This window comes from Protomyctophum bolini (genome assembly GCF_963924005.1).
Source record: "Protomyctophum bolini genome assembly, chromosome: 22".
Lineage (NCBI taxonomy): Eukaryota > Metazoa > Chordata > Actinopteri > Myctophiformes > Myctophidae > Protomyctophum > Protomyctophum bolini.
In genome coordinates, this window is record NC_137883.1 from 32,529,176 (window position 1) to 32,554,090 (window position 24,915).

The 24,915-nt window shown below is 43.2% G+C and overlaps 1 protein-coding gene across 1 annotated transcript in view; it reads left to right on the forward strand.

Annotated features, from left to right (window-relative positions):
• kcnt1b (potassium sodium-activated channel subfamily T member 1b) overlaps positions 1-24,915 on the forward strand; it is a gene marked incomplete at both ends in the record, with an annotated part of 149,489 nt that overhangs the window by 81,803 nt on the left and 42,771 nt on the right. The window contains 8 exons of the mRNA XM_080755692.1: positions 7,388-7,467; positions 13,440-13,536; positions 14,884-14,943; positions 15,108-15,156; positions 16,371-16,430; positions 19,717-19,791; positions 21,076-21,159; positions 22,867-22,961. Coding sequence (XP_080611818.1) covers positions 7,388-7,467; positions 13,440-13,536; positions 14,884-14,943; positions 15,108-15,156; positions 16,371-16,430; positions 19,717-19,791; positions 21,076-21,159; positions 22,867-22,961 — 600 coding nt within the window. The remainder of the gene's footprint in view (positions 1-7,387; positions 7,468-13,439; positions 13,537-14,883; positions 14,944-15,107; positions 15,157-16,370; positions 16,431-19,716; positions 19,792-21,075; positions 21,160-22,866; positions 22,962-24,915) is intronic.

Consider the following 24,915-nt stretch of genomic DNA (forward strand, 5'->3'; position numbering starts at 1 on the left):
TCTGTTTCTGGCAAACAGCGCCCCTACTGGTACTCATTATATGATGCTCATTAATGAACACATAGGTGAACACGGGAACACACGGACATTGCTGTTCCTTGGAGTGGTGGCACCACTCAAAAAAACAAGCATGGAAGCAAGCATTCAGAATGAGACTCCAGTGGTTCTCGTGGATAAAGATATCCTCAGTGAGTCATCGTGTTTGTTTTTGGACCTTTACATAAACACACTGTACAGAATGTAGGCCAGTACACTGTAATGAGATCTCAGACCCGCCGGGCCCAACATGAGGGAATACAGTAGATGTATCTGCTCTGACAGCTGTGGCAATGACAGTGCATGTACTTATAGGTCCAAGTAGAAATACTCCTGAATAGAATAGATGTATCTGCTCTGACAGCTGTGGCAATGACAGTGCATGTACTTATAGGTCCAAGTAGAAATACTCCTGAATAGAATAGATGTATCTTCTCTGACAGCTGTGGCCAATGACAGTGGTGGACAGAGTACTCAACGCCAGTACATGTACTTTAAGGTCCAAGTAGAAATACTCCTGGCAAGATGTATTATACTCAAAAGGACAAGTGGAAGTCCTCCTGTCAAATTTGTTCTGGAGTATACTTGCTTTTTAAAGTACAAAAGTACATTTTTAAAATATGTAATGCTGTATTAAATTGTGGACGTTTAAGAAGTAAATCATCAAGATTTTCAAGATGTTTTCCAAATATATCAAATACAGAGAAATTGGACATTATTAGTGCTTTATTATTATTATTATTATTATTAGTGTTTTTCCCTTCCTAGAGAAGTAGTGAAAGTAAGTATCCAAAAACAGAACGAGTTTGACACTTTTATGGCCCAATCAATCAACTCAATCAATCAATCAATCCAATCAATCAATCAATCAATCATTCAACTCATCTCACAATCCCTTCGAAGTTCAAAGGGATTAATAAACAGCCTATAATCAATTTATGTACAGTTTATATACTGTACAGTATACAAATATATTTAGCTAAACGTTACACAGTTGACCTTTAAGGAACAGCTAATTACAGTAGGCTACTCAAGTACTGTAAATGTATCTAGTTGTTTTTCATGTGTTTTATAGTTGTTGTCACTATGATATGATGTCACTATGATATGATGTCACTATGATATGATGTTGTGAAAAACATTGGATGTCATCACTGTATGATGTTTGTACTGTGTGTGGGTGGTTGTGTTGATGGTTTGTGACCACACACACACACACACACACACACACACACACACACACACACACACATTGCATGACAGCCTGAGAGCTGTCTCCATGGTGATACAGTGGGTAAAGGGATGAGTTAGAGAGAGACCCAGATGACATGTCTCAATCTCTCTCTCTCTCTCTCTCTCTCTCTCTCTCACTAACACGCATGCGCGCACACACACACACACACACACACACACACACACACACACACACACACGCACACACACGCACGCACATTCTCTGTCTGTTTCTCTCTCTGTCTCTCTCTCGCTCACTCTGTTTCTCTCTGTCTCTCTTTCTCTCTCTCTTTCCTCATTGTATAATATCCTCCCCCCCCCTCCCCACCCTCCCACATTGCCCCCTCCTCTCATTAATCAAAGTCATCCTCATTCCCAGTGGTAGAATGTTGGGTAGAAGACATATTCAGATTTTTGTTGTTGTTAGTCTGGAACACAAAGTGTGTGTAGTCTGGGACCCGACATCTTTTCCTATATAATTTGCATATTTACGGTAAATTAAATAAAAGTCATTGACTTCATGTGTAAGTAATCAACTGGGGAAGTTTCATGGTTTTAACAATTTCTTAAATGTTTTCATCCTATTCAGATATTCACCTACAGTATCACTGTATAAATAACAAAATAAGTGATGAATAAGAAATACTCCTGTGGAAGGGTGTTATTTATCATATATATATATATTCATTTACATTTGCCAGTCAAGTCTATGGACTTTTAGGATATTTTACAATGTTTGTTTTAGAGCACTTGACAGTATGACGTAAAATCCTTCGCCAGCCAAGTCTATGCACTTTAAGAAATAAGAAAACACCAAAGTGGAAAAAGCAGCACTCCAAAAAATTAAGAATGATACAAGACGGTGGAGTAGAACTAAGTACAGCATGTATTGAAACAGTACTCGAGTAAACGTACGCGTATACTTATACACTCCTCTCTGGTTATCTGTAAGGAGCCGTCCTCGTTAAGGGTCCTCGTTAAGGACACCTCGTTAAGGAGCCTCCTAATTGACTCGTTCCGCCTCTCTCTCTCTCTCTCTCTCTCTCTCTCTCTCTCTCTCTCTCTCTCTCTCTCTCTCCACGCTCTTCTGAACAGGGAGGTTGTGACACTCTGATCATTACTGGAACCTCGGAGCTCGCCGTTATGTCGATCCCGTGTTCGTCTCGCATTAGTCATCGGAAAAAAAGAAAAAAACATTTGAAATTCTCGTTTTAATGAATGCGAGGTGCCTTAATAATGTACTAGACGGTAGACCATCGGTTCTCATTAACCTTTTAATTTCAACAAAATTCATTAACTCAGAGAGAGAGAGAAGGAAATGCACCAAATAGATAATGTGCAGGTCTGCAACTCCGGGTTGTGTGTGTGTGTACGCATGGAACCTTATGATTCCATTTGTAAAATATCAGAATTAACCCATTCTGACCTGAGATCAGATTCATACGAGGTTTCCACTGGGACACACGCTGGTCTGATTAACCCATTCTGACCTGAGATCAGATTCTAAAAAATGTCAGTCGTTCTTCGAATTTTTCAAAAATAGCAGACCTACAAGCTCGTATCGCGCCACTCGGTGGCGCGATATGAGCTTGTAGATCTGCTATTTTTCAATAGGTAAAGCATAACATGATGCTAAACACCAAAATGGGTGCCCGGTCAGAATGGGTTAAACAAACGCTGGGTGTTTTACCGTGCAGTGAACTTGCAGTGAGCCACGCTTAAAAGCAGCACTATGTAACTCCTGAGGAGCAGCGATTGTGTGCTCTTTTGTTTTGGCCGGAAGGCAGGGGCTGGGATGGACAATTTTTTAATTGGTTGTTCAGTAATGAAGTTTTTGTTTTTGGAAAATTCATATAGAGAACGATGTGTCCATGAGTAACTGTCTATTTGTGTATATGTATTATTATTATATATGTACAATTTTGTATGTACAATTTTGTGGGCTGGGCATCTTATGATGTAGGAAACTTTAATAGAAACTGTTGTAGAGAGTTCATTTAAACTCTTGAGTTGAGAGTACACAGATGTAATCCCTCAAAACAGAGGCTGAATCTGTCTGCGACTCCCATTAACGACGAGTTGTTAGTAGGAACGAAAACAAAGGAGCACCCTAGAAGGGAGTTTAAACGGGCCAATTATAACATCCGGTCTCCGTCGAATCCGGGAATTAGCCGAGTCGACTCCTCCTGAGGCAAATTCAAAGAAATTGTCATTTTCTTTTCTTTATCGCCGATGCCGCGTTCCCAGATAGATACAAATGGAACCCAAATGGATTCCGTACTCTTGTTCCCAGATAGATACAAATGGAACCCAATGGATTCCGTACTCTCGTTCCCAGATAGATACAAATGGAACCCCAATGGATTCCGTACTCTTGTTCCCAGATAGATACAAATGGAACCCAAAGGATTCCGTACTCTCGTTCCCAGATAGATACAAATGGAACCCCAATGGATTCCGTACTCTTGTTCCCAGATAGATACAAATGGAACCCAATGGATTCCGTACTCTCGTTCCCAGATAGATACAAATGGAACCCCAATGGATTCCGTACTCTTGTTCCCAGATAGATACAAATGGAACCCAAAGGATTCCGTACTCTCGTTCCCAGATAGATACAAATGGAACCCAATGGATTCCGTACTCTCGTTCCCAGATAGATACAAATGGAACCCAAATGGATTCCGTACTCTCGTTCCCAGATAGATACAAATGGAACCCAATGGATTCCGTACTCTCGTTCCCAGATAGATACAAATGGAACCCCAATGGATTCCGTACTCTCGTTCCCAGATAGATACAAATGGAACCCCAATGGATTCCGTACTCTCGTTCCCAGATAGATACAAATGGAACCCCAATGGATTCCGTACTCTCGTTCCCAGATAGATACAAATGGAACCCAATGGATTCCGTACTCTTGTTCCCAGATAGATACAAATGGAACCCAATGGATTCCGTACTCTCGTTCCCAGATAGATACAAATGGAACCCAAATGGATTCCGTACTCTCGTTCCCAGATAGATACAAATAGAACCCAATGGATTCCGTACTCTCGTTCCCAGATAGATACAAATGGAACCCAATGGATTCCGTACTCTCGTTCCCAGATAGATACAAATGGATTCCGTACTCTCGTTCCCAGATAGATACAAATGGAACCCCAATGGATTCCGTACTCTCGTTCCCAGATAGATACAAATGGAACCCAATGGATTCCATACTCTCGTTCCCAGATAGATACAAATGGAACCCAATGGATTCCGTACTCTTGTTCCCAGATAGATACAAATGGAACCCAATGGATTCCGTACTCTCGTTCCCAGATAGATACAAATGGATTCCGTACTCTCGTTCCCAGATAGATACAAATGGAACCCCAATGGATTCCGTACTCTCGTTCCCAGATAGATACAAATGGAACCCAATGGATTCCATACTCTCGTTCCCAGATAGATACAAATGGAACCCAATGGATTCCGTACTCTCGTTCCCAGATAGATACAAATGGAACCCCAATGGATTCCGTACTCTCGTTCCCAGATAGATACAAATGGAACCCAATGGATTCCGTACTCTCGTTCCCAGATAGATACAAATGGAACCCCAATGGATTCCGTACTCTCGTTCCCAGATAGATACAAATGGAACCCAATGGATTCCGTACTCTCGTTCCCAGATAGATACAAATGGAACCCAAATGGATTCCGTACTCTCGTTCCCAGATAGATACAAATGGAACCCAATGGATTCCGTACTCTCGTTCCCAGATAGATACAAATGGAACCCAATGGATTCCGTACTCTCGTTCCCAGATAGATACAAATGGAACCCAATGGATTCCGTACTCTCGTTCCCAGATAGATACAAATGGAACCCCAATGGATTCCGTACTCTCGTTCCCAGATAGATACAAATGGAACCCAAATGGATTCCGTACTCTCGTTCCCAGATAGATACAAATGGAACCCAATGGATTCCGTACTCTCGTTCCCAGATAGATACAAATGGAACCCAATGGATTCCGTACTCTTGTTCCCAGATAGATACAAATGGAACCCAATGGATTCCGTACTCTCGTTCCCAGATAGATACAAATGGAACCCAATGGATTCCGTACTCTCGTTCCCAGATAGATACAAATGGAACCCAATGGATTCCGTACTCTCGTTCCCAGATAGATACAAATGGAACCCAATGGATTCCGTACTCTCGTTCCCAGATAGATACAAATGGAACCCAATGGATTCCGTACTCTCGTTCCCAGATAGATACAAATGGAACCCAATGGATTCCGTACTCTCGTTCCCAGATAGATACAAATGGAACCCAATGGATTCCGTACTCTCGTTCCCAGATAGATACAAATGGAACCCAATGGATTCCGTACTCTCGTTCCCAGATAGATACAAATGGAACCCCAATGGATTCCGTACTCTCGTTCCCAGATAGATACAAATGGAACCCCAATGGATTCCGTACTCTCGTTCCCAGATAGATACAAATGGAACCCAATGGATTCCGTACTCTCGTTCCCAGATAGATACAAATGGAACCCCAATGGATTCCGTACTCTCGTTCCCAGATAGATACAAATGGAACCCAAATGGATTCCGTACTCTCGTTCCCAGATAGATACAAATGGAACCCAATGGATTCCGTACTCTCGTTCCCAGATAGATACAAATGGAACCCCAATGGATTCCGTACTCTCGTTCCCAGATAGATACAAATGGAACCCAATGGATTCCGTACTCTCGTTCCCAGATAGATACAAATGGAACCCAATGGATTCCGTACTCTCGTTCCCAGATAGATACAAATGGAACCCAATGGATTCCGTACTCTCGTTCCCAGATAGATACAAATGGAACCCAATGGATTCCGTACTCTCGTTCCCAGATAGATACAAATGGAACCCAAATGGATTCCGTACTCTCGTTCCCAGATAGATACAAATGGAACCCAATGGATTCCGTACTCTCGTTCCCAGATAGATACAAATGGAACCCCAATGGATTCCGTACTCTCGTTCCCAGATAGATACAAATGGAACCCAATGGATTCCGTACTCTCGTTCCCAGATAGATACAAATGGAACCCAATGGATTCCGTACTCTCGTTCCCAGATAGATACAAATGGAACCCAATGGATTCCGTACTCTCGTTCCCAGATAGATACAAATGGAACCCCAATGGATTCCGTACTCTCGTTCCCAGATAGATACAAATGGAACCCAATGGATTCCGTACTCTCGTTCCCAGATAGATACAAATGGAACCCCAATGGATTCCGTACTCTCGTTCCCAGATAGATACAAATGGAACCCAAATGGATTCCGTACTCTCGTTCCCAGATAGATACAAATGGAACCCCAATGGATTCCGTACTCTTGTGAGTGCTCTTTGTGCCACACGAATAATTAATGTTTTGTGAGGAGAGAGAGAGCCATAATAAGACCATCAGACCCCCAGTGACCAACCCAGAGAGTCCTTTCTGGGGCCTAATGCTCTCCATATTTCACTTTGCAGCGACACATGCTGCAGTTAATAGTTATATGATGACACAGAGTGTGTAGGTAGTTATTAGTGTATATACAGTATGCATCCAGTAGTGTTGTGTTGATGTGCATTTAAGTGATGGTGTTGACTCACACCTCGCAGGGGAGCAATTATTAAATCCCCTATACTGTACCTGCGATAGCAATAACCCAGGATGTGTCGTGTTCGTGTGTTCGTGTGTGTCGTCGTCCCCCCCCCCCCCCCCCCCCCCCAATGAGCAACCCGCTTCGTGCATCATTATGAGAACATTAGCACATCACTCTCCTTAACCTGTTCTGGGTGATTAACGATTTTATCTCAACTCTTTGCTTCTGGGAGAACCTTGGAAGGAACAACATATTTTCAGATGTGAGGAGGGGGGGGGGGGTGGATTTAGAAGACATTTGTAGAATCGTCCTCAGGTCTACATGGGTTAATTATTTATGCGTGCTTGTGCGTGCGTGCGTGCGTGCATGCGTGTCTGACTCCTCCTAACCGTCTCTCTCTCTGTCTCTCTCTCTGTCTCTCTCTCTCTCTCTCTCTGTCTCTCTCTCTCTCTCTCTCTCTCTCTCTCAGGGTTCAGGTGGAGTTTTACGTCAATGAAAACACATTCAAGGAGAGGCTGAAGCTTTTCTTCATCAAAAACCAAAGGTCAAGTAAGTAATGAGAGTACACGTCTGAAAGTAATGAGAGTACACATCACCAAGTCTCTGTGTGGTCCCTGGAACAGCATATTTTCAGATGGGGAGGAAGCGGAGGCATATTACATATCATTTGTGGGGTCCTTGACATGAAATATTGAGAATCACTGATACAGAAACATAAGGTTTTTCAGAATACTGCCACAGTATAAACGAACTGAAGTGAAGGAAATGTATAAAATAAATAAATGAAACCACAATGTAGAATAAATGGAATCCAATTTCAACCTCAGCTGGGGCGTTTTTATGTCAGTGCTTCTCAAAAGTTCCAGGGGGTTCCCGGTTAAATTAACCTTTTGCCTCACCTTTAGCCCATTTTGGACAGGAACTATATATACTTTAGCTATTGAAAAATAGCACATCTACAAGCTCATAGCGCGGCACTCGGTGCTGCGCTATACGAGCTTGTAGGTCTGCTATTTTTTGAAAATGTAGTGCAAATCTTTGAATATATATTCTTTCACAACTGTCACGGTTTAAGACAAGGAGATATAGGAGAAGTGCAGGACAGACAAACGGAGGCTAAGTACGATGCAAGAGGTTTTAATATTAGAATGAAATACACGAGGAGAAACACTAGGAATAAACACGTTGACTTACATTGAGGATCTGACAAAGGACTGAAACACACTGGGGCATATATATATATATATATATATATATATATATATATATACAAAGACTGACTATAGACACAGGTGAACAACTTACAAAATCAACACAGGGATTGGCTGAGAGACAAACAAGACACAGGTCCTTGGCAGGACAAAAAAGGCATCTCGATATAATCTCTCCAGACAATCTCTGACCTCGTCCCCGTCCGTAGGCCGTGTTGATGGAGGAGTGTGTTGTTGTTTCAACACCAGTGTGTTGCTTCAACATCCTCCCTCATGGAACCTGCCGTCCTCAGACACAGGGTGGAGGGACTGGGGAAGGGAGTGGTCCCATAGCCAGGGGGACTGGGGGATGGAGTGGTCCCATAGCCAGGGGGACTGGGGGATGGAGCTGTCCCACAGAGACAAGGCTTATAGATTGAGGTTTTTTTTGGTCATTGTTATAGGAAGAGAAAGTCTGACTGTCTGACTGTCTGACTGTCTGACTGTCTGACTGTCTGACTGTCTGACTGTCTGACTGTCTGTCTGACTGTCTGACTGTCTGACTGTCTGACTGTCTGACTGTCTGACTGTCTGTCTGACTGTCTGACTGTCTGACTGTCTGACTGTCTGACTGTCTGACTGTCTGACTGTCTGACTGTCTGACTGACTGTCTGTCTGACTGTCTGACTGTCTGACTGTCTGTCTGACTGTCCTGACCCCCCCACGTGGGTCCGTAACAAGTGACACGCAGCAAAGGTCGTCGGGGTCGGCATTCGAACTCGCGACACGCTGCCTGTCAGCTTGGATCTTTTGTCCGCATTGCAGCCTGTAGGTGGCGCTACGCCAGCGGCTCGGGGCCAGAAAGTACATCTTCTAAATTAGTTTTCATCCAATCATTCATTTCATGAAAGGGCGAATTTCATCCAACCCATTTATCATGAGCACAAGTACAGTATAGGCTATGATAGATTTATGATCATTTTCTTTCCAATTTCACTCCTGGCGTCTCCATCCAATCCAATCCAATCCACTTTATTTATATAAGCACGTTTCAAAACTCAGAGTTTACAAAGTAAAATAAAAACAAATGCACTAAAGCTAAAACCACACAGAAAAACAACAGCGAGAAAACCAAGTACAAACAGTGAAAACTGGCTGAAATGCTGGAAACATAATGAGCCTTGATATGAAAAAGGTCTGCCTCCCCCTGGCCAGCCAACTGGTCTCTATACTGCCTCCCCCTGGCCAGCCGGGGCGCCTGATGGAGGGGAAAGGAACTGGTTGGAATAACGTGTTCCTTCCACAAGCTACGTCCAACCAGGGAAACTCCCCCCCTGTCAGGTGTAAAGGAGCAACTTGGACACTCAGGCATGAAGGAAGCATGAGTTCAAGTCCGTTGCTCTCCCCTTGTCCCCCATATATGGGGACTAGGTTGGTCTCCCCTTGTCCCCCATATATGGGGACTAGGTTGGTCTCCCCTTGTCCCCCATATATGGAGACTAGGTTGGTGGAGGGTGTGTAGAGCCCAGGATCACATTAGATGATTGACACAGGGGTGAAAAATGGGTTACAAAAATCGTGGGATAAAAATTATGAGAAAAAGAAACGTAGAATGAAAGCCACTGCTCTACAGCAGTGGCTGCAAACATAATCTAGATCTATTCACCACTCTCGACACTAAAGAAAATCCCTTTATATTAAAGGGATATATATTTTTCCTAAATGAGCACTTTAAGGATTGTGTGCTCAATGTCAGCTCCATCTTCGTCACTGAAGCCTCCACTGTGACTGACGGAGACAGAACAACAGCTCTTCTAATGGAAATGTCACGCCTCGCTATAGGGCGCCGTCAGTCAACGTGTGTGTGTGTGTGTGTGTGTGTGTGTGTGTGTGTGTGTGTGTGTGTGTGTGTGTGTGTGTGTGTGTGTGTGTGTGTGTGTGTGTGTGTGTGTGTGTGTGTGTGTGTGTGTGTGTGTGTGGTTGCCCATAGGTTTCTAAATCATTTTAGTATTGACAGCCAGTGCTCGATCTATAAAGGAAAACATTTCACTTCAGATGAAGCCGCAGGTGGCTGCAGGCATGCCTGTTCCAATGTGCAAAAAAAAAACGACATCATTATTAGTTCAAGCAACTATAGTGCCCCCCGCTGGCTGTCACGTGTAACTAGCAGCCCTGCCAGAGGTATAGTTGTGTGCACTGTTTTGCTGTGATCACATGCATGCGTGCACCCATAGGGGATTCTATTTACTACATGTATTTACATGTGCATGTACTGTAATCACATGCATGCATGCACCCATAGGGGATTGTATCTACAGCGTGGGGAGAAATGTGTTCAGGGTCGCATTTATAATGGGGAGAACGAGACATATTGTACATATGCACATGCACATGAAGGTGCCCGTGCATGTGCACACACACACACGCGCACGCACAGTCGCACACATGCGCGCACGCACACGCGCACACGCACTGTGCATGGATTCCATCGAGATTGGATCATTTGATAAATACGACTTAGCACTCACAGTATAGCACGGCTTACTGGGAGGGTGCCATGGCTATAATTAGCAGCTTCCTAACATGGAGAAGGCACTGCTACATATATATACAGTATACCTCGGTCCACTTCATAGATATTGCTACTGTAGGCATGTAACGATTCACTCAACGATCACGATGTTTGAAACACAAATGTGTTTTCCAGACAAAAATGACCACGTTTCTATAGACAGTTTTCTCTTTTCCTCTTTTCAGCGCAGTAGCGAATTACTGAAAACTCTTTGTTCATTATTATCTTAACCCGTTTATGCTTGACATCGAAATAAACAAAAACGTTCGCTCTGAAAGAATAATATTATTCAAAGATTTGTGTCGCATTTTTACGATAAAAAAAATAAATAGCAGACCTACAAGCTCGTAGCGCGCCACTCGGTGGCGCGCTACGAGCTTGTAGATCTGCTGTTTTTCAATAGCTAAAGTATAACATAATGCTTATAGTTAAAACACCAAAAGGGGTTCCCGTTCAGAATGGGTTAAAGATCCTGTGTTTTCTTCTGTTTGCGCGGTTTTCTGTTGTTTTGCATCACGATACATATTTTATTACGTCGATTTAAATCGATCTGTGCCACTGTCGTCGTGCGACGAAGTGGAGCATTAATTAAAAAAACAAACATAAGGCGTTGGAATATGTAAATGAGATTTCCGCCCCAGAGCAACGATATATATATATAGGCTAACGTGTCAATGCATCTGTTCTCGTTCTTAAGGCCCTCATTCCTTACAGTATGTGAACATAAATAAATAATTCTGACCTCTATGTATATACGGTATGCATGTTGCGCAGCATGCTAATATAATGTACTTCGTAATAACGGGGTACATTTGGTTCCATATTGTACACTCCCTGCGCTGAATTAACACTCAGGATTCTACGGTGTAAAGGTTTCCCCCGGCCGTGTTTTCAAAGTGTGAGCGTCACAATGAATCACAGCTGACAGGCTGCAGCAGAGGGGCCTGGATTACACAGGCTTCATGGTGCAGACTTTGCAGACTGTGTGTGTGTGTGTGTGTGTGTGTGTGTGTGTGTGTGTGTGTGTGTGTGTGTGCGTGTGCGTGTGTGTGTGTGCGTGCGTGCGTGCGTGTGTGGGTCAGCGACAGCGAGTGCTAAACGCGATGACAGGGGACAACTGTACAGTACAGTAGAGCATGCTGTGTTTCTCATGTCAAGGACCCATACATGAATGTAGTTACGGTACGGACTTACTCACTCCTCTTCGTCCCCTGTGGGACGTACAGTATGGCTTCAATGAGCGCTCTCTCTCCATTGCATCTGATCCCTGGCAGCACGTTGGGCCTCTCCTGCCCGCCCACGACGGGTCTATCTGTTCCTGTCACGTTTAACCAAAACTGTCAGACAACCCAAATGCAGACACGACAAGGAGGGCAAAGTCCAAGGGTGTTTTCATTAAAACAAAAATGATGAGCTTGTAGGCAACTGTCCAGAATGATTAATTAATGGCTACTTTTCAGAAAGCTAGCAGGTAGGCTGGCAGGCAAACAGGCAGGCAACTGAGGCAGAAGGAAAAAAACAAAGTCAAAAACCAAAAAAAAACACTGGAACAAAGCAATAGTATAGAGCAAAAAAACACTAGGAATAATTATCACTAGGAAACACTATGAAATAACAGCTAGAAGCGTTTATACCGCACGGATCTGGCAGCGTGCGGCGAGGAAACCAGGGCCTTTATGGAGTGGTGGTGATGAGGAGATGATGGCAGGCAGGTGAGTGAGATTGGATGATCAGAGCCAGGTGTGCCAATCTGGAAAGCCAGGAACCAAGCCTACGCCCACACACAGACACACAGACAGACACAAATAGTCTGACACACACAGGGGGCCGTGACAGTTCCAGCTCCTTGCGTCACAGTTCAGCACCAGATGGTCTTTTAGGCCTCCCAGGTTTTCTTATGCCTGGTGGTGTCCATCTTAAGGCGGTACGGACACACCCGCCCGAAAAGATGATTTTATAACATTAATTTCCACCACACTGCAGTGCCATTTACACACCTGTCTTCAACTCCCTCGTCAGCCCACCTGTGAACACTTTGCCAATCAACCTGCTCCTATAAAACTGGACTCTTCACAAACTCTCATTGTCAGTTCATAGCTTGATGTCATGGTTGCTTGTCTCTGGATTCCTGTTTTGACTACATTGTAATTTTGCAATTGTCTGATTCCTGCCTACTACTTCAGTGTAAAGATCTGCCTTATTCTTTATTAAATACTTAACCCATTCTGACCGGGAACCCATTTTGGTGCTAGCATCATGTTATGCTTTAGCTATTTAAAAATAGCAGACCTACAAGCTCATAGCGCGCCACCGAGTGGCGCGCTACGAGCTTGAAGGTCTGCTATTTTTGAAAAATCGAATAACGACTGACATTTTTTTAAATCTGATCCCAGGTCAGAATGGGTTAATCAGACCCAGTGTGTGTCCAGTGGAAACCTCGTATGAATCTGATCTCAGGTCAGAATGGGTTAAATACTATTCTTGTTTGTTGTTACTCTGCACTTGGGTTCGACATCCATGACAGATATATCGCAATTTTTTATTCCACGATGACTGACACGTTGTCTGTCTGGCTGCATTGAATGTATGAGTGAACTGGTCGCATGGTGATGACCCCTGGTCGTGGATCGTGGTCACATGGTGATGACCCCTGGTGACCCCTGGTCGTGTGGTGATGACCCCTGGTGACCCCTGGTCATGTGGTGATGACCCCTGTTGACCCCTGGTCGTGTCCTGTGTGTGTTTTCTTTGCTCCTCAGGTCTGAGAATCCGCCTGTTCAACTTCTCCCTGAAGCTGCTGACGTGTTTCCTCTACGTGATGAGAGTGTGGCTGGACAACCCTGAGGAAGTGGGATGGTGAGAGACTGCCGCGAGCCGCCCTGACACCCACAATGCACCTGTACTGTTGTTTTACCCTGACACCCACAATGCACCTGTACTGTTGTTTTACCCTGACACCCACAATGCACCTGTACTGTTGTTTTTGGCAGCTAATGTCTATTTTAGTTTATAGTCTTTGGAATTAAACTAGTCTTAGTCTTAGTCTTCCAGTCACCTGGAATGTTTTAGTGTTTTAGTTTTAGTCGACTAAATATCACACGATTTTAGTTCCATTCCGGTCAAACAGAATGCTACTGATGTTTCTTCACTGGAAAGACTAGTTACTACTACATTAAAAACCTCATTGATAAAACCTGCTAACATGCAGGCTGCTGTGAAAAAGGGTCTATTGTTCATTGTTCCAGATACCCCCCGCGCCAGCTTTGCATTTGGGCATTTTAGTCAAATGACAATCAAATATTGCTCATATTGCTGTGGCAATAATGCAAATAATGGTGACAACTAAACATATCACAGCCCTTCTGTAGCATGCACTTATAACTGAGTCGTGTCTATCCACCTCTAGCATCATCTGATAATATTTGCAGTTTGTTATCAATAGAGAGTATTGCACATGCATGATTTCCCCATCAGGACACGCCCCCCTCATCTAGACTGAGTGGCAGAACATTGAGCAGCATGTTGGAGTGTTGGAGTTTGGAAGCGCTCGTTGTAAATCACTCAACCGTCCTGCCGTACCACCTGTTTCTAAATGTCACATAATGCAGGAGGCAGCAAAATGTTGTTGTTGAAAACAAGCACTTCCAAACTCTGACACTTGGAAACATAATCAAATGCAGGTAGAAAGAGGATAATTCAAGCTTTTCGTAACAGCTGCAATGTTGGTTGAGTTTAACATTGTTTAATGCAATCAGACAGGACTTTTCTGTCTGGCTGAATGGGGCTGTCAAGACCAGAAAGTAGTTTAAATTTGTGCCACTCAGTGGGCGCATATACGGTCCCTCTATATCAGGATGCAATTATTGTGTTTTTCTGTCTTATCTCGCTCCAAGTACTGTAGCATAAATGGCCGGTCCTCGTGTCTCAGTGGAGAGCGGTGTGGAATATTCATACATAGATGGTTTTTATCGTGCACCGTGCTGGCAGCTCTAAAAGACGCAGCAGGCTGTTCCTTTATGGCAGAAAACTGACTGGACCATTTCCCCGCGGGGGCATGTTTTCTAGGCTCGCTGCGTGCGTGCGTGCGTGCGTGCGTGCGTGCGTGTGTGTGCGTGCGTGCCTGCGTGCGTGCTCCTTCACACTCATAGACACATGAATGGAGGCCAGATCTTTCACACTTTTCCTCCCGGTTTTCTTCCACAGTCCAAACTGTCAAAACAGCACAAGGAGTTTAGAACCCAAAGACAACGACACAATCAACTGGTAAGATGACGTCAACGTGCCCTATAATGTCTCGTGAATTATTATGACACATTCAGGTTATCCTTGTAGCAATTATTATGGTGTATGTATACTGTATGAGCTATGATAAACAAGACAAATTAATGTTTAATCAGTTGCACCTGTTTTGCCTTCTGTCTCGACAGGGAGTTGATCTTCTGGGTTAACAGACGGGTTCCAGTATGGGCGATACAGGTGAGAGGAAATTAACCGCCACGAGTCCACGTCAGGAGCGGTGGTGTCCCGTTCACTTCCGTTCTGTTCAGAGTGAAGGAGTCTCAAGGTTCACGTTGTGGTGATTTGGGACGTGTCTCGTTCAGCGCGTGGAGTTCAACACTGGGGAACTTTAATCGGGCACCAACCAATAGGAAAGAAGCGTTTCGTTGACCTCACTTAATTGGCAGGCATTTCACTGCTAGTTCCTTTCAGTGAGCCAATTAAATCACTCAGAGGCGGACTTACAGTACCATTGGGCAACAGCCCGGGGGCTTTTTTTAATGATTTGAAATTGTAAAGTATTGCAATCCAATTCAAGTGAGATTTATGTTTAGTTATTGTACATTTAGTATTATGGTTAAAACATTGAGAGCTTCTGCTCAGACAGTGACGCTGTGTTGTGGGGTAGCTGTGGAAACCCCTGTCATGTCGCTGTGTCTTCAGCGACTAGTCTGTCTGCCTGCCTTTCTCTTTTGGGGGTGCTGGGTACCCCAAAATTACAGCGAAATTAGAACAAAATACGACAATCTTTTTCCGACCAAAATGCACCACACAGCCCACACAGCCCTGCAATTTTGTCTAGCCCAGGGGACCTTGGGAGGGTAAATCCGGCCCTGCCAATCACAAGACAACATCCGTAACCATTCACAACAAGCACAATAACTATAAAGATTTAAAAAAATGTCCAAACAAGCTTGTTTTTTGTTTTTTTTAGCTTTAAAGCTATATATATATATATATATTCTTGAAAGTGTATGCAATATGCATACAGTGTTGGCAACACAATGTACATTTCCAAATGAAGGGTGGCAAGTAAAATTATGCATTTTATTTTTTCAAAAATAGTGAAAAATGCCCATTCTACAAGCCCACAATGCATTCCATCACGACTTGATTGATTGAATATTTTATTAGACAAAAAGAAAAATGTAAACAGCACAATGTACAGTCAGGTATTTTGGTCCAAAGGGATTTCCGAAGAAAGACCTTGCGGTCTTGTTTCCATTCGGGTCGTGCCATGCTCTCAACACACACTTATTATCGTATAAGTTTGTGTCCCGGGGAAACACATGACATACATTTCTCTTGTGTAGTCTCACGCTGAAACAGTGTGGGAATAATCGATTTAGCGAGTTGTAGAGCCGTTTGTAGAGGCTGTGAGTCGTGGTGTTATAATCTCTCCTCCTCCTCAGGTGACAGTGGCCTTAATCAGCTTCCTGGAGACCATGCTGATCACATATCTCTGCTACAAGGTAAGGAGACCTGGCAGTACGGTGGAAGAAGTGTTTTTACGCAAGTAAAAGTTATTAATAGCCTACCATAATATACTGTAGAAATACTGTGTTAAGGTGAACTTGTAGAACGGCTATATTTAAAATCAAGTTTTCAAATAACTGCAGTGGAGTAGAGATCACACTTGTGTGAAGTGAGGGGCTGCTGACACTCGGCATCAAGGGTTGGATTGGGGGGTATAAGTCCCGCATGCGACATACTAGCGTCATGTCCAGGGGGTGTACTGGGACATCAAGCTGCCTCATGGCTACAGAAACACTATTGGCCTCATGGCTCGGCAAGGCTACTTACAACTTAAAGTAAAAGTACCGTCAAATTGTACTTGAGTAAATGTACTTAGTTACTCTCCACCACTGGAACCCGGCCATCGTGGCCGTTTCCTGCTCCCCGGTGTAGCTGATGAGCTGTCATGGTGGCAGCAGTGAGAGATGGTGAGCATTATGTCAGCGAACATCAGTCTACTTAAATAGACCACATGCAGTAGATGAACCCTCACGGTGTGGTTGGTTAGAGTATGAATGAATGAGCGCGAGAGCGGCTCTACTCCCACGCCTGGCCCTGAACTACAACTACTATTAACACAGCACTCTGTTTCATTCATCCTATGAAAAATGGCATCCATACAGGAATGAATAGGTTTCACCAGGGAGGGAGGGAGGGAGGTGCTTTATCAGGTTCATTTCACAGTACAGGTGAAGAGAATGAATAGGTTTCACCAGGGAGGGAGGGAGGGAGGTGCTTTATCAGGTTCATTTCACAGTATAGGTGAAGAGAATGAATAGGTTTCACCAGGGAGGGAGGGAGGGAGGTGCTTTATCAGGTTCATTTCACAGTATAGGTGAAGAGAATGAATAGGTTTCACCAGGGAGGGAGGGAGGGAGGTGCTTTATCAGGTTCATTTCACAGTATAGGTGAAGAGAATGAATAGGTTTCACCAGGGAGGGAGGGAGGGAGGTGCTTTATCAGGTTCATTTCACAGTATAGGTGAAGAGAATGAATAGGTTTCACCAGAGAGGGAGGGAGGTGCGTCATCAGGTTCATTTCACAGTATAGGTGAAGAGAATGAATAGGTTTCACCAGGGAGGGAGGGAGGGAGGTGCTTTATCAGGTTCATTTCACAGTATAGGTGAAGAGAATGAATAGGTTTCACCAGAGAGGGAGGGAGGTGCGTCATCAGGTTCATTTCACAGTACAGGTGAAGAGAATGACAGACAAGCGAAAAGGCCTATATCTGGACCACCAGCATCACCATAGATCAACAGAGCAGCAGAGCCTGATGCTCTCACCAGCCCGCTGATGCAGAGAAACTCATGAACAATGCATAACTTATGTCACTCCTTTGACACAAATCGGGTATGCAAGCTTTGCACAACGACCTGCAAGCTTTATACTTGACACTGGAGAAATGGAAGCACATTTCTCTGGTCTGTTGCTTCCATCTCATGGTGAGGGTTGGACCATGACTCCATACAGTCCTCACAGCCTTTTTCATTCCAAGCACTGACTGCACCTCCAGTTATATTGGTATGCATTATGGTACGCGGAGCCAGAACACGATTCCAGCATCTCTGAATGCGTCGCACTGAAAACCTGAATATTTCTTTTGCTATTTTCTTATCCTGAAAAGTAAAATTTGTATTTCATTTCAAATACATTTCGTTATAGTTATGTTAACTTTATGAACTAAATACAAATACATTGCACATGTAAAAAAAAAGAGACAATAACATTTTAATACTGCTCATTAAGCTACTAAAGCTGGTCATGTTTGCATGATTGGAATTGTAACAGCTGAAATAAAAGAGCTTCATCAGTATCCCAATATTAACCTGAGGGCCGCATTGAGTGTAGGTGGGGGGCCACATGTGGCCCCCGGGCCGCCAGTTTCCCCATGTATGCTATAGAGAGTCTAGAACTATATACACGCCCCTTCTAAGCCCAGGAAGAAAGCTGTCATCTGGCCATCCTGTTCATGAAAATATACAGATTTTAAAATCTTTTAAAATACATTTGTTGAATTTTCCTTTTCTGCTAATTAAGCAGCTTGCTTTCCCTAATTGACATTGGGGAAAAGGAATAGCTAGACGGGACATCCGCTTTACTCCCAGATAGTTCTCGGTGCTTCCTTTGCACAGACTGTATGACGGAAGCATTCGGATATGGTGTGAGTCGACAGTTTAGCTCGAGAGGGTCCATTTGGTTTCCTATTATATCAAACAAATGTAGCTGAGGACCCCCTGGAACAATTTTGGCTGATACGGTCTGGTTTATTATTAGCCAGGCTACCATTTCATTCCATTTGTACATCTGAGGCCTAAAGTTATGCATACCAAACAATGGGGGTCATTGCATACTGTATAAATACAGTATGCATATATTTGTTCAATAGAGCGCATAATGTATTATGCAGCAGAAATGTAATCATATGCAGGAAACAAAAAGTTAGCTCATAAGTCAAACAGTGGTTAATTAAGCTTGTTAAAAGTGTCCCCTGCTGTGCATATAGTAGCCTACCAACACAAGCCAGGGAATACATGATACGCTATAAATGAACACAATTAGGTTAAAAAATATAGCTTGCGTGCGTGCATTGATTTTGACCACCCCATTACTTACACAGCAGCATTATTGTAACTTCAGGATAGGCTATAGAAGCTCTGATCTGAGATCAGTGCTAACACCTTGTATATCTCAAACAAAGAAGTGGTCAATTTAGATTTATTTCCCTCATCTCAGCATCAGCTCACTGCACTTCAAACGGGCATAATAACAGAGTTGTTATCCTGCCTCTGCTTAACCCATTCTGACCTGAGATCAGATTCTAAAAATGTCTTCTACATCCTGAAAGTTTTCCATTCTGACCTGAGATCAGATTCTAAAAAATGTCTTGTTTGAAAATGACAGTATTCTGAAAAAGCTATGTTTCTATGTCAGTCGTTCTTCGATTTGTCAAAAAATAGCAGATCTACAAGATCGTAGCGCGCCACCGAGTGGCGCGCTACGATCTTGTAGATCTGCTATTTTTCAGTAGCTAAAGCACAACATAATGCAAAACACCAAAAAGGGGTTCCCGCACAAAATGGGTTAATGATGTGTTTTTACGCTTTTTTCTTTTTAATGAATTATTTTAAATTCATAAATAATAAACGAATAAACAGCCCCGATACAACTTCACTTGTTTGATCTCGTCTATAACTGTTTCTAATGACGTCCACTTTACATTTTTCTTTCTCGTTCTCTGTACAGGGGAACATTTGGGAGCAGATATTCCAGATGTCTTTCATACTGGAGATGATCAATACAGTGCCATTTATAATAACGGTGAGTAATAAGTACGTGATCGATCTATAGTTGTACTGCAAAGCAATGAAATTAGTGGAGGCAAAAAGTCGCATTGATTTCACATTGCGTATAGAATGTGTTTTGTTGTTTTGTTTACAAAGTGCCGCTGGGGCTGGTTATATAAAACTATTTTAATACGCCTATTAATGTTTCCCACTGTGACCATGGCCCAGGGAACAGGAGGCTATTTGTCATTCAGCGTTCCTTTTATCGGTATCACACAGAGTCTTTGACAGGGTACAAAATGACTCTTATCTTCTCTTAAAAAAATAAAATAAAAATATATGTCTACAGCCTGGAATAGACTTCCATTTCAACTCCGACCTAACCCTAACCCTCTGTAGACATTTCTAAAGCTCAACTCAAGACTCACCTTTTTAGTTGAGTTTAGCACAAAATGCTTTGTGGTTGCACTGCCTTCATCAGCATGACTAAAGGCCCCATAGACGAGGGCTGTGTGCCACAACATGACTAAAGGCCCCATAGACGAGGGCTGTGTGCCACAACATGACTAAAGGCCCCATAGATGAGGGCTGTGTGCCACAACATGACTAAAGGCCCCATAGACGAGGGCTGTGTGCCACAACATGACTAAAGGCCCCATAGACGAGGGCTGTGTGCCACAACATGACTAAAGGCCCCATAGACGAGGGCTGTGTGCCACAACATGACTAAAGGCCCCATAGACGAGGGCTGTGTGCCACAACATGACTAAAGGCCCCATAGACGAGGGCTGTGTGCCACAACATGACTAAAGGCCCCATAGACGAGGGCTGTGTGCCACAACATGACTAAAGGCCCCATAGATGAGGGCTGTGTGCCACAACATGACTAAAGGCCCCATAGATGAGGGCTGTGTGCCACAACATGACTAAAGGCCCCATAGATGAGGGCTGTGTGCCACAACATGACTAAAGGCCCCATAGACGAGGGCTGTGTGCCACAACATGACTAAAGGCCCCATAGATGAGGGCTGTGTGCCACAACATGACCGCACAGTATGTGACAAATACCCCAACAGCAAGTCACGCCGCTATACATGCACAATATCATATCATATATCAATTATTCATCAAGAAACAGAAGCTCTTCCGCCCATGGAAGCAGGACATGTCTGTGTGGCACCTTGTATTGCCTGTGTGTGTGAAATGTGCTACTATACACAGGGTTCCATGTCCCGGGGTTATGTTTAGGAGATCATGTTTCATCCCTGCTGCTTCTGTTGACTTTATCATGTTGTTTTCTCCTTCTTTTCCCCTCCAGATCTTCTGGGCTCCACTGAGACACATATTCGTCCCTGTGTTTCTCAACTGCTGGTTAGCCAAATGTGCCCTGGAGAACATGATCGTGAGTACTTAACCCATTCTGACCTGAGATCAGATTCATACGAGGTTTCCACTGGACACACACTGGTCTGATGAACCCATTCTGACCTGAGATCAGATTCTAAAAATGTCAGTCGTTCTTCGAATTTTTCAAAAATAGCAGACCTACAAGCTCGTATCGCGCCACTCGGTGGCGCGATATGAGCTTGTAGATCTGCTATTTTTCAATAGGTAAAGCATAACATGATGCTAACACCAAAATGGGTGCCCGGTCAGAATGGGATAATAACATACTTCCACAGCGTATAGGCTGGGCTGCTCAACATACATAGTCAATTTGTAATTGAGGCATTTAGCCGACGCTCTTTTCCAGAGACACTTACAAAGTGCAAGATCAGAGTAAATTGCATGAACCCTAGTCAGCCACGGCGAGGAATAGAAATCCATTAAGCACAACAAATGAACACGGAGAATACCAGGTATAAACATCAAACCTAGCATCTAACTAAACAACATGCTACAGATATCTATATACATGGTATATATGGGCATATACATTTATATAGATATAGATATTAGTAGTTGTGTTCGAGCAAACAGTATATGCCTGTCTAGAAATCAGTGGTTCTCAAACATTGTCATGCCAACGGCCGGCCCCCAGATTCACTAATCCCACAAATCTGAAAAGCCAGAAGATCTAAAAGCCTAACGCGTTGCAACGTGTTTGTAGATTTGAGGATAACGGTTGCATGTAACTATACTCGCAAACCAAACGGTTACAAGGAGTTGCACGGCGAATCGTTGGTGTGGTTTTGGGCCTAAATAACGTAACGTGGGTGAATATGGGACCAAGATACTGTACAAAGTGTACATGATCTGCATTCTGCAGAGCCATCTCAAAATGGTGATATGATACATAAGGACGTACAGTAGGAGTGCTAGGGGTGATATAGAGCCTTTCCCAGTTCAACAACATACAGTATAAGCTTTCTCTGGATACATACTGTACATACATGAACGAGCACGCCGATGGATACATAGAAGTGCACACTAGCCCATTCTGACCTGAGATCAGATTCTATAAATGTCTTCTACATCCTGACAGTTTTCTGAAAAAGCCATGTTTCTATGTCAGTCGTCCTACGATTTTTCAAAAAATAGCAGATCTACAAGCTCGTAGCGCGCCACTCGGTGGCGCGCTACGAGCTTGTAGATCTGCTATTTTTCAATAGCTAAAGCATAGCATAATGCTAACACCAAAATGGACTAGACAACAACTCAGGTAGGAAGGTGAAAAATCAAAGTCATAGATGTGTCATAGAAGTGCACCAGCTGGTATGCAGGTATTGGTACAATCACGCTGACGTAATAATAATCTATGGCTCCAGTCAGGACGTGGTCGCTACGGGGACAGATGGCAGGGTTTCCGGGGCCAAAGCACATGGATAACAGCTTGAACATGGGGTTGGAACGGGCTCACCCCGTATGACTGAACAGGGATCATTATTAGCATGCATTCCAAAACCTGTTTGAAATGCAAAAAAACAATTGAGAGAGAATTAAGCTAGGCTACTAGCTTAAAGATGGAGTGCCGTTGCACCACTCAAAAATGTTGATGGGATATGCTGTTTGACATCGTCATGCAACAAAGTCTAAAACAGGGCAACGGTGGTAGTGGTAGTTTTATATCTAAAAAGGCAATTCATTAATTATTCTCCTGTGTGTCCAGAATGATCTCCACCGTGCCATCCAGAGGAACCACTCTGCCATGTTCAACCAGGTGCTCATCCTCATCTGCACCTTGCTGTGTCTGGTGTTCACTGGGTGAGTTGTCCTTTTACTCCACTCCTTCTCTAAGGTATCTGTGTCTGGTGTTCACTGTGTAAGTTGTCATTTTACTCCACTCCTTCTCAAAGGTTAGGGTTAGGGTTAAGTTTAGGGTTAAGGTTAGGGTTGCTGTGTCTGGTGTTCACCGGGTGAGTTGTCCTTTTACTCCACTCCTTCTCTAAGGTATCAAATATATTTGAACCTTTATCGAGAAAGGATATCCCCTTGAGATGCATCATCTCGTTTTCGAGGAGGTCCACTAGGCTAGCAACATACAGACAATACAGAGCAATACAGTAGACAGAAACGTTACTACATCCATGCATACGTTACAGAACAAAACCGAAAGCTCTCCCAAGCTGGTCGCTCCCACCCCACCTAATCACCCAGAGAATAAGGCACTTAATACATCATGGTGCTCATATAGTGGACATAGATAAAACATAAGAAATCAAAAATCAAAAACAAACTGTTAAATATACTGTATGCACATGCAGTAAAATGCTTTAACGACATGAGATGGATACACAATTACAAACGTGCACATCATGCATGGATGTCAAATTACAGTATATTTGCAGGTTTGTATGTAAAAAAAACAAACTGAGGCATATCAGAAGAACGGACCGCCTGTAACTGTGAGTGCTCAAACAAACGGAACCAATTAAGTGGAACCGCTTCGTCAGATTGAAATGAAAACACTTGTGGTTTTACAAGCGTTTAATGTTGAGGCAGAGATAAAAAACCTTTGATCAAATATCAAGTATAACGAACTAAGCGTCCTTGAAATGAAAAGGGCTTGAGGATCACTGCTTCACTGCAGTCAGACATCTGTGGCTGGAGCCCCGTGTCTCATTTAATCTTACTTGGGTCTTGTGCCCCCCCTGGGGGGTTGACACCATGCAGCCTCCACAAGAAAGACTGACATTTTTAATATCTTAATATCAGTGACTCTCAGTCACCCCCCCCCCCCCCCCCCATACCTACTGTAAGCTCTGTGTTTCATGGCCTGTTTTTGTCTTTCATGTACACATTTTAAATACAAATCACTTTAACCCATTTTGGGTGGGAAACCCTGTTGGTGTTTTAATCATTATGTTATAGTTTAGCTATAGTTTAGCTATTCAAAGATTTGCGCCACGACTTTTCAAAAACATAGCAGACCTACAAGCTCGTAGCGCGGCACCGAGTGCCGCGCTATGAGCTTGTAGGTCTGCTATTTTTCGTGGCGCAAATCTTTGAATATATATTCTTTCAGAGAGAAGCTTTTTTAACTCATATCCTTGCTTCTGGGGGGTCCCTGGAACAACATATTTTCCAAAAGCTTATAGCCGCTATTTTTTTTTGTTAACATTTAATTTAAAAAAGGACAGAAATTTCTTGGTACATTTCAGTTATTTGTCATACCCTGTGCAATTTTCTTATTACAAAGAAACACAGACAGAAAACAGAAATGCAAACAGAAATGCAATTTCTAATAATAATAATCTTCCAAATATTCCAATGCCAAAAACACAATTAAATATTGTCATTTGCAATTATGTGTGTGACAATGAATCATCAACTTAACCCATTCTGGGCGGGAACCCCTTTTGGTGTTTTAAACATTGTTATAATTTAGCTATTGAAAAATAGCAGATCTACAAGCTCATAGCGCACCACCGAGTGGAGCTTGTATAGGTCTGCTATTTTTGAAAAATCGTGAAAATGTGGCACAAATCTTTGAATATATATATTCTTTCAGAGCGAACATTTTTAACTCAAATCTTTGCTTCTGGGAGGAGGGGTCCCTGGAACTACATATTTTCAGATGGCGGTCGTCAGCCAAATGCATATAATTCTGGGGGTCCTTTACATGAAAATGTTTGAGAACGACTGACGCGTAGAAACATGGGTTTTTTTTCAAAAAAACGGTCAGGATTTAGAAGACTTTTGCAGAATCGACGTCGGG